Here is a 10,446-nt window from a genome sequence, read left to right as displayed (position 1 = left end):
TTCTCCCCTGCCACTGTCTGGAAAATTTCCATAATGGGACTCAATCCCAGCTTCTTCGTCTGCGTCTCGTCCTTCCCACTCAAGGCTGAGACTTTGCAGCCTCTCAGTCATAACTTCTTGGATATAGATGTGTTAGGAACACTTTCAGCCATCCCTCTTGTCCCTGAGTGATCTCAGGTCCCAAACTTCAGAGCAAAGCTTTGAAGTCTTGGGCAAGGGTGCCTTGCCAGAGCCTGTCTATTGAGGGCGGGACTAGTCTCTGTCCGTGGTGCTGACCCACCGGCCACTTCCAGGAAAGATGGGGTGCCTGGCAAGGTTGGCTGAGCGTCAAAAGAGGAAGCCTCTCTCACTGCCAACTCCTTCCCCCTTGTCCCCGTCTCCTCCAGTGGGATAACATCTGATGCTACGCCTCCCCGCACCACCACAGTCCTAGAGTGAGGGACTCAAGAAGTTGGGGGGTGGGGGGAGGCAGGCACAGTGGCTCACATCTTTAATCCCAGTGCTTTGGGAGACCAAAGCAGAAGGATCACTTGAGGCCAGCCTGGACAACATAGTGAGACCCCATCCCTATAAATTAAAATAAAATTAGCCAGGTGTCATGGCACCTACCTATAGTCCCAGCTATTGGGAAACTGGCGTGAGAGGATCACTTGAAGCCTGGGAGTTTGAGCCTGCAGTGAGCTGTGATAGCACCACTGCACTTCAGCCTGGGCAACAGAGCAAGACTCTGTTTCTAAAATTTAAAAAAAGAAGCTGGGGCTCAACGGCAGAATCACATGAGTTTAATAACTTATGGAAACAGGTGGGCATGGCCAGGGGCCAGGAGTGTGTGGTGCTGTTCTGGGAGAGAGTAATGAGATATAGGGTGGCCCCACTGCCCCTGGCCTACTGCTGGAATTGGAGTGAGAGCAATGGGTTGCCCCTTTGCTCAGATGAGCAGATGGAGTCTACATCTGTCTTCTGACCCCCTCCTGCCCAAGCCCCTGTATGGAGGTGAGGGATTGTCCCTTCTGTTCCTGCAGTTGTGAATCCAGTGTGTACATGGCCATCCTTTTTGCTTCCCTCCTCCCCCACACATTCATGTGCCTCAGACCCAGGACTCCTCCTCAGGTGGAAGTGGGGCTTGATCAAGCCGGTGAGGTCCCAGGCCCTCTGGAGGCTGGGAGATGCTCTCCAATGGAGCAGCTGGCTCTTTCTTCTCCTTTCCTTCCTCCTCTTCCTCACCTACTGAAGCTCCATCCACCTGGGATGCCTCCCCTTCCTTGCTGCCCAGCACAGCTCTCAATAGCCTGTCCCTTGGGGGCAGCCTGGTTGGACCCAGGCGAACATAGGCCAGTGGCTTGGGGATTCGTGAAGCCTGCTTCTCAGGCCTGTGGTCTCTCCGGGGCCGGATCCTGGGCCTCAGCTTCAGCTTGTAGATGGACGGGACCCTCTTGGGCTTCCGGAGAGTTCTCCTGCCCTTGCTCAGACATGCCTTGGCTTTGTCAGAGTTGGGGTCCAAGGCCGAAGGTGTGGGGGCTACTGGGCTGGCAGACACAGTAGGGGTCGAGCAGTCCTGCCCTCCCTGAGGCGGGACCTTCCTCATGTGGGTGCCCTTGGCACTCAGGCTTTCCTTTGTCCTGGGCCCACTCTCTCTGGCTCCCAACTTCCCTTTGAGGCTTCCCGGGCCTGGGGTAACAGCTGGCTTAGGGGATCCTGTCAGGGCTGCCTTCCAGGCTTCCAGGTCCACTTTAAGGAGGGGTGGGGGGCCCTGAGCCAGTTCTTGAATGACTTTGTCATAAGGACCTCCAGGCTCAGGCCACCGCCCACCCAGGCTGGGAACGTAGACCCCGCTGCGAGGGATGACCCCAGACCCTGTGTCCTGCAGACAGGCACCCCCAACTTCTAGCAGTGTCATGTTGCCCAAAATCTCCTCTTCAAGGCTACAGTAGATGGCTCGCTCCTTGTTCCTGTCCAGCATGTACTGCCCCTCCTCCTGTGGGCCCAGATCCCGGGACTCCTCCACTGTGACCTGGATATCCAGCTGCTGACCCCCCTGCGTGGACCCAGCCAGGTCTGCAGTGATGGCCCTTAGTGGGATGGGGTCTCTCCCAAGTTCTGTCCTGAGACTTCTACTTGCAGTACCAGGAAAGCTCCTTCCTGGTGTCAGGGGGTGGGCAGGAGGCAGCTGGATGGGGATCTTGGTTAGGCCTTGGACAGGGGTTGGAGAACGGACAGACTCTGGCTCCCTGAACTGGGAGAACGCACCCTTGGCCTCATCCTGGAGTGGCAACCTGAGGCCCAGGTGCTTAGCTGGGCTAAAGGAACGAGGCAGGGGAGATGGTCCTCTTGCCGATATCCCTTTGGTGATGGCCTCAGTGGCTAGGAGTCTTTTGGGGGTGGGGGTCCTGGCATGGGTTCCCCGGCTGTCTGTTTCTTCATGAACCCAAGATGTGGGAGTCCTTCCCCTGGGGAGTTCAAGGGGGTATCTATCCTCCCTCTTCCCTGACAAGGTACACTGTGGGTCTCGGCCCTTTTGGGTAGATGAAGAGTGGGGGCTGGGTGGGCTGTCCCCAGCTGTCTCCTGCCTCCAAGGTGGGGTGAGAGACCTCTCCTGGCACCTGAAAGGGAGAATCAGAAGGCTGCAAAGGGAGATTCATCAGGCAGGCAGGGTCATCTAGTGTGGTCCCTTGGCTATAGGAAGTGACAGTCCTTCCCCAGTGAGAACACCCAGGGGGCTAGACTTCACGCTGAATAAAACCTGTGCTTCCTCTCCTCCGTGACTGCCCAGAAATCCTCCTTATGACAGTCACTGTCTAAGCGTATTCTCCCTTGTTCCCTGTGTAGCACATAGAAGGAGGCATGATCCTAGCCTGAGGTGACTTCAGATCGTTTGAGGGATGGCCCCAGACCAGTTGCAGGGCAGTGGGGAGACAGCAGGAAGTGCACAGGTTGTCTTAGTCCCTGCTCTACCATGAAATGGTAGGAAACCTTGAATAAGGCTGTTCCATTTCTGGGCCTCAGCCTCCTCATCTGTGAAATGGGAAGGCATAGGAAGTAACCACATTATCCCAAAGGCATTAGGTGTGCTTCTGGTTCCAAACACCTGTGGTCTCAGCGTAAGGGCACTGCCCGGGATCTGCTCCCTTTATCTTGGAGTATGGTGGCCTCTGAGAATGTGCACTCCAAAGTAAAAAGGCCCCTTCCCTGTCTCTCCCCCATACCTCAGGAATGGTGCCATCTCTCTGGAGGCCCCCGTCCCTGTTCCCTGCTCCCTGTGGGGCCTGGGGGAGGATGGAGTGGGAGGCCTCAGCCTTCGGCCTGAAGAGGTATATGTCTTCCAGTCCACAGGGGGTGGTGGGCTCTGTGAGCGGCTGATGGTCATCATAGGCTGGGTCTGGGAGGGTCCATCCTGTACCCTCACTTCATGCTGCACTGGTGGGGCCGGGGGCTTCAGGAAGCTGCCCGGCTTGTGTGCTACCAACAGTCACCCAGAGAAAGGAGAAAAGAGAAGAGTTCAATTCCTGCTGATGGGGACCATTGTTCCTCCCCAAGTGGTCCCATGCCCCACATCCCACATTAAAAACAGTGGGACCTAGTGGCAACACCAGAGTTTCTTTACAGGAAGGGCTTAGGGGACCCAGCTGGGGGCATTTGTTTAAAGCTATGTTTGTAGTGCAGGTACACAATTTTTCCTTAGAGCATATGCTTATTTGGAATGGCTTGAGGCGCTGCTGGAGATTATGGAAGGACTAAAGACCAAGTCATGCTTGGTGCCAACACTGTGGATCCCAGAGCCAGACCTAACTAAGCTCTGCCGAAATATGCCCTGGCCAAATGCTGCTTCTGCTTGTGTTGCACACCATCTTGCGGTGACATTTAGTACTGTACCATAACTGCCCAGCTAGGGCCTTCCTTCCTTCAGCCTCCCTCACTCCTCTCCACATACCTCTTCCCGCTGGAGATCAGACATACCTCCCACCCCTGCCTGCTGCCTCCCAACCCAGAGCTGCGCCCCCAGGGAGACTCACAGAGGGACGTGCAGCGGCAGGGGTCATGTTTGTCCAGATAATGGCCCAGCGTGTCCCAGCCGCCCCCTACACGTACCATCACATGGTTCCGGAGGATCTGAGGGGGCAAGGGTGAGGTTGAGGGTGGGGTGGAGGGCAGCCGCTCTTCTTGGACCAGCTTTCGGGCTTCTGGCATGCACTCAGGGATGCTCTCATCCATGTACTCGTGCTCACTAGATGTATGTGTGTGGTGTAAAAAGGCAGCCCGAATCTCCTCCTCCATGACTAGCATCAGATAACACATGCAGTCAAGGGTGGGGGCCAGGCTGAAAGCTGTCCCACAACTGGACAAGGGATCCCAAAGGCATTGGATAGCCTGGCCCCAGAGCACTCCTTTTGCTGTAAACCGTTTTGCATCTGCACATGCCTGTGCCCAAAATGGGACCCTAATGCCACTGGCTTGGCCCCTGTGACCTGTGTGAGAGAGGTCGTGGGAGTCCTGGCCCCACTCCACCCTCAGGCAAGTCACATGTCTCTTCAAGTTTCAGTTTCCTGTGTTGGAAAGTGGGGCCGCAGTTCTTGCTGGGTACCCTACCTACATCACAGGGCTATTGCCTCAGGTCTAGGGGAGGGCCCAGAAAGCTGGCTGTGCTCCCAGGTGCGGCCTGTGCCCAAGGAGAAGGCTCAGCCATGCCCCGAGCTGCTGGCCACTCCAGTGGGTACAGACCATTTTTGTACAGACCGTACAGGCCAGGTATTGGGGTAGGAGGCACATTTCAGACCTGTACTGCTACTCACTCTGCTGAGTGTACCCCCAGGCATGGAGGGTGGAACTATGGGGTCCATGTGGCTGGGGCCATGCCCTGAAACCAAACTTGGGTTTCTCAGGCCACTTCCTCTAATCAAACCTGTGGGTGGAGTGGAATGGAAAAGTGTGAGCACTCTTCTCTCTACCCCACTCCACCTGAGAACACCCTCTGCACTAGGCTACAGTGCAGTAGATGGAGGATGATGGCTCTGGCTGCCCTGATGGGAGGAGGAGATAGGTTTGCCTCCTTTGCCAGGAACTCCTGGAATTCTCCCAGGGAAAGAAGGAGAGCTCCAAAGCCTGATGGCTTGAGGTGAATGATGACTTACTGTCATTGTCCTCAATCCTGGGCAAGCTCCCATATTCTAGGGGGTGTCATTGTTCCAAGCCTGGGCAAGGTCCCATATTCTGAGGGCTTACTGTCACAGTCCCAAGCCTGGGCAAGAAACCCTATTCCGGGGGTCCCTTGACCCCCAGCCTGGACTTACCCGGATGAAGATGAGCGTGTTGGAGTCGCCCACACGGTACTTCCCCTCAGACACCTTGACCATGGAGAACTGCACGGGGCACGTGCAGTGGCTCACGAGGCTCTGTACCTGCGGGTGGGGGGTGAGCTCAGCCCTCTCCTTTGCCCACTCTGGGTCAAAATAAGGGGGCTACCTGCCCCCAGAGTCACCCCTGAGGTTTCTGCTGAGGTCAGGGCTGGGGGCTGAGAAGCAAGGAGGGAATAGAGAAGGCTGTAAATGGCCCAGTGAGAATGAGACCTGGGTGGTCACCCATGGACCTACCTACCATGAGGTCCAGAGCCCTCAGGGGGTCAGCCAATGGAAGCGGCAGAGTGTAATGGGGGGACCGTGAGATCTGACAGGCTCAGGTCAGAGCCCTGCATCCACTGTATCACAGGCTTTTTTGTTAAGAAACCTACCTGAGCTCCGTTTCCCCCAGGGGTTAACCACACAGAACTAACTGCTGTAATAGGCCCTCTGTGCAGACGCTGTTCCAAGCACTTTGTATGTGCTGGCTACTTTAATGATTCTACATTCATAGAAGGTAGGTGCTGTTACTGTCCCCATGCTGCAGATAAGGGAAGCCAGACACAGAGAGGTTAAATAATTTGCCCAAAGTCACAGAGCTGCAAAACAGTGGAACTAAGATGTGAACCAAGATGTCTCGGAGAGTGCCACAGTCTGTGTTCTTGAAAGCTGTCCCGGCAGGGGTTAAATGAGAGGAGCATCCAGTGCTGGGCTGGTTAGAAAGCCTGAGAAATGACCTGGCCATTCCTACGCGTGGTTAGGGTTGAGACTTAGAGTGCAACCGTGCCTTAAAGCCAGTCAGGGTGGACACAGGAGCTCAAGAAGTGGGTGGTTTAGACGGGGCTGGTGTGGGACTGGGGAGAGGAGCGCGAAGGGCAGAGGGAAGGGGGCCCTCAGGTGTGCAGAGCCTCTCACCATCTGGTCCAGGTTGCCGAAGTGGCAGGGCTGGCGCCTGGGGGGCGCGGGCGGCTTGGGGTCGGGCGGGGGCAGGGCCAGCTCCCGCCGCACCTCCTCCTCGATCTCCTCCTCCAGATGCACCAGGGTGGGTGCTGCAACGCCGAAGCGCCACGCCCGGCGGCCCAGCTCCAGCAAACACAGCACCACGTTCTTCACGTTCTTGCGCAGCACCAGGTCCTCGGTCTCGAACATCAGCACCTCTGGAGTGGAGGCGGGGAGAAAAGGGCAGAGGCAGCATGAGCCCCCAGAGGACCTGGTGTGAGGTTTGTTCTTGCCGGGTTTAAAAAGGAAAGAAACTGAGGCCAACACAAGAAGATCCAATATGAAGGAATTTATTCAGGCTCCCAGGCGAGGTTCTGCGGTCCGACGGGAGGGGCCAGAGAAGTCGCACAGACTCCGCTCAGACGTCGGGTTTTATAGGGAGTGAAGGAGCTCGATAGGTTGTGGGAGAGCAGGACTGCTATTGGATAAGGTTACAAGCCTTTGTTTGCATACAGGACTGGGCTGCTATTGGTTAGAATTACTCGGCTGCTATTGGTTAGAATTACTCGGCTGCTATTGGTTAGAATTACTCGGCTGCTATTGGTTAGAATTACTCGGCTGCTATTGGCTAGAAAGACTCGGCTGCTATTGGCTAGAATCACAAGACCCTGCTTGCATACTGGGTTCTTTAAGGGAAAGCCAGGCTGTGCGAGAAGGGGAGAAGGGAACATGCCTGAGCTTGTCCGAGCTTTTGGGGAAAAAAGGGGGTGGGGGTGTGCGTCCGAGCTCCCAGCGAGGCAGTCATCCTTACACCTGGGCCTGTAGGGCAGGGGAGAGCGGGAAGGAAAGCCCTGGGGTCATCCCTGGTCTGGGGCGGCAGACATGGGGAGTGGTTTGGGTCTCAGAATCGCGGGGTCAAGTCAACCCCCTAGGAGGGTTCTGGGCAGAATTGCTCAGATGCTGGGTACAGACACGCAGCCCATCTCACATGAGAGGCTGGGAATGGGAAGAGGTGACAGCAAAGCAAAGGCACCTGGAGACTGACTGTGAGCGTGGGTGAGAGAAGTATGAACTCTATCTTCCCCTCTCCGCACTCAGCTTGCCTGGATGGGTCCGGGAGAAGAAAGCGGTTTGTTCCACTTTCCACCCACGCCTCTGCCCTCCAGTCTCCCTCAGGCATCTTAAACTCAGCTCCCACCCAGGCCCAACCAGGCATGCTGAGGACATGCTCCGGAGCCAACCACTAAGGCTGGAGTCTTGACCCACTGCCACCCGCATGACCTTGAACTACACCCTGAGCCATACTCTGAGCCTCAGTTTCTTCTGTAAAATGGGGATGTATAGTCTATTTCGTGGGGTTGCTGTGAAGATTGGTTATGCTAATAGTGGTTAACCATTCACAATGTCCGACACATGCAAGCATTCCTTAAACACTAGCTTCTATTAACCTTCCAATTCTGCTCCTCACTGCCAGTAGCCCAGGCCTGACCCTTTCCATAGTCTCGCCCCTGACACCTTTGGCCTGGAGGATGGCGCAACATCCAGCCTCATCCCATTCCTGGGTTCAAGGCCAAGAAGATGAAGGATCCTGACATGCCACTCCCTGAGCTCTACAAGCCCCAGCATGAAGGGGCCCCTCCCTGGCCTCATCCCTTCTGCCTCCTCTCATGCTCTCGCCTCATCCTAGCCCCGTGCCCTCACCACCAGGCTCCTCCCAGTCATTCACACACAGTGCTTTTTCTCCTTTGCCCCTGCTGTCCCCCTGCTTAGAATTCCCTTCCCACAAACTTCTATTCCTCAAGACTCAGGCCAGCCAGGTGCGGTGGCTCATGCCTGTAATCCCAGCACTTTGGGAGGCTGAGGTGGGTGGATCATCTGAGGTCAGGAGTTCGAGACCAGCCTGGCCATCATGGTGAAAACCCATCTCTAGTAAAACTACAAAAATTAGCCAGGCGTGGTGGCGGATGCCTGTAATTTCAGCTGCTCAGGAGGCTAAGGCACAAGAATTGCTTGAACCCAGGAGGTGGAGGTTGCAGTGAGCCAAGATCTCGCCACTGTACTCCACCCTGGGTGATAGAGTGAGACTCCGTCTGGGAAAAAAAAAAAAAAAAGACACAGGCCAAACCTCCTTCCTTGATGAAACAACTTTTCTCAGCTTCATTCCACCTCATCAGGCCGCTGTTTCCTCCCTTGGCTCCCAGGACTATACCTCTACTTCAAGCCTTTGCCCCAGTAAGCTATAATTTACATATCTTTCCCTCTGCCTCTCTTTTTTTTTTTTTTTGAGACGGAGTCTCGCTCTGTTGCCCAGGTTAGAGTGCAGTGGCACAATCTCAGCTCGCTGCACTCTTGGCCTCCTGGGTTCAGGCAATTCTCCTGTCTCAGCCCACCACCATGCCCAGCTAATTTTTCTGTTTTTAGTAGAGACAGGGTTTTGCCATCTTAGGCTGCGCTGGTCTTGAACTCCTGACCTCAGGTGATCCACCTGCCTCAGCCCTGGGGTCATCCCCAGTCTGGGATGGTCTGAGGTGCTTGATATTTGCTTATTAAAGCAATTATCAACAAACATTTATAAATCATCAACATATTTATTGAGGATTTACTATGAGGTGGGGAAACTGAGGCATGAACAAAGAGCTGGTTCAAGGCAAATCTAGTATGAGGACCCAGGCTCCTGCTTCCCAGACCTAGCCTGTGCATTTGAGAAAGGACGAATACCCCCCAAGATAAACATCTGAGATGGGGATGGGGGTGCAGGGTGGTTACCTTGGATGCCCATCTCCTTTCGACACCACTGGATGAAGTTGGAGACATTGTCCCTGGCCTGGAAGGTACCTGGCCGGGCGGCCTCATTGCAGGAGACCCCGACCCGGGGCATGGGAATCTTCTGGGCTTGGGCAGGTGTCTCAGCCAGGAAGGCCAGGGCAGCGTCAGTGACAGCATTGGCATGCTGGCACAGCACCAAGCCCGTCTCCAGTACCTGCAGGAAGTTGGCCGCGTCGATGTCCAGCCCATAGAGGTCACGAAGCCACTCAGCCAAGTCTTCCTTCATGGCCTCCAGGTACTGCTCGCTGGACTTGAAAGGCCGGATACTGCACACAGGCGGCCCTAGGGTCCCGGGCCTCCTCCTGCCTCCCCCAGGCTGGGACATGGCTGGACCCCAGCAGGGGAGGAGGTGGGCACCTCCCCTCTGGCACTGCCACCTCTTTCCTTCCGCCGCTGCTGGGTCTTGGCCAGGTTCTCCCTGATTCCGAGCTTCCCCTCTACTCCCTGAGAGCCTGGGACTTCCAGCCCTGCTACTTGCCACTGGTTTCAGCCGCCAGGCCAGGCCCAGCCCCTGCTCCCCTACATTCCTCAGTCCCTGCCAGAGCTTTCCCTGGTGGCCCTGCAGCGACCTCGCTCTCAGGCTGCCCAGTCCACTCAGAGTTCACCCCTCCCAGGCTAGGGGGAGGTGAGGACACTCCTCTCTTCCCTCAGGGCTGGACAGATCAAGCTGGCTGCCTCCTACCCTCACAGGCTGCGACCACAGAGCCTGGGGTAGCTGCTGGCCTCACCACTCTGCTTTCCTCCCCTCTCCTTGGAGACAGCGGCTGCTACAAACACTCCTTGTTAACCTTTCCCAGCAGGCAAGGACTGCCCTGCAGAGCTGAGGGAGAGGGAGGAGAGGCTGGGACTGGCTTCTCTCACAGGGCTGGCCAGGTAGGGACTTTGGGGGAGTGGAGGGAAAGCAGGGGGAGGAGTTGCCATGCCCCTTGGTGTTTAGTGAGTACGGGAGGATAGGAATTAAAGAGACACAGCAATAGAGTCTAAAACTCATGAGTTTAGCCTTAAATCCTGAGTAACCATCATACACTACCTAGCCTCTCTGTGCCTTAGTTTCTCAGCTGTAAAACGGGGGTAATAATGTTTACCTCTTTGGGGTGTTGTGAGGAATAAAGAAATAATGTATGTGAAAGTATCAGACTATCAGAACTCACAGGCAGGCACAGGTCTGTGTGGGTCCCAGTTCCCCCGGCAGCTCTGTTAGCACCATGATCCCCACTTTCTCTGGAGAACCTGCCCCACCCCCCACACTAACCATGTGATTGTGCTAGAGCAGGCTGTCAGTCATAACACCCCATCCCTATGGCCACAGCAGTGCATTCATTCAACCAACATTTCTGGGTTGGTCACAGTC

The 10,446-nt window shown here is 55.7% G+C and overlaps 1 protein-coding gene across 1 annotated transcript; it reads right to left on the bottom strand.

Annotated features, from left to right (window-relative positions):
* Window positions 1-760: 760 nt before the first annotated feature.
* Window positions 761-9,808, bottom strand: GAS2L2 (growth arrest specific 2 like 2). The gene is made up of 6 exons (XM_012445532.2): window positions 9,036-9,808; window positions 6,246-6,487; window positions 5,286-5,393; window positions 4,011-4,107; window positions 3,204-3,456; window positions 761-2,600 (listed from the first exon to the last, which is right to left on the bottom strand). Exons 1-6 carry the CDS (start codon window positions 9,418-9,420, stop codon window positions 1,088-1,090), a joined length of 2,598 nt encoding a protein of 865 aa, XP_012300955.2. The 5' UTR covers window positions 9,421-9,808; the 3' UTR covers window positions 761-1,087.
* Window positions 9,809-10,446: the final 638 nt, after the last annotated feature.

This window comes from Aotus nancymaae, unplaced genomic scaffold, assembly GCF_030222135.1.
Source record: "Aotus nancymaae isolate 86718 unplaced genomic scaffold, 86718_ANA_hifiasm-v0.15.2.pri h1tg000018l, whole genome shotgun sequence".
NCBI lineage: Eukaryota > Metazoa > Chordata > Mammalia > Primates > Aotidae > Aotus > Aotus nancymaae.
The sequence above is the reverse complement of the archived record's forward strand: the minus strand, read 5'-3'. Positions and strand labels throughout refer to the sequence as shown.

Bases quoted from the DNA above. Each gene is read 5' to 3' on its own strand.
- GAS2L2 (XM_012445532.2), bottom strand. From the start codon at position 9,420: ATGTCCCAGCCTGGGGGAGGCAGGAGGAGGCCCGGGACCCTAGGGCCG. The intron at 4,108-5,285 runs GTAAGTCCAGGC...TTGCCCCCTCAG, and splicing joins ACACGCTCATCTTCATCCGG to ATCCTCCGGAACCATGTGAT. The intron at 2,601-3,203 runs GTATGGGGGAGA...TCTCCCTTTCAG, and splicing joins GAGATGGCACCATTCCTGAG to GTGCCAGGAGAGGTCTCTCA.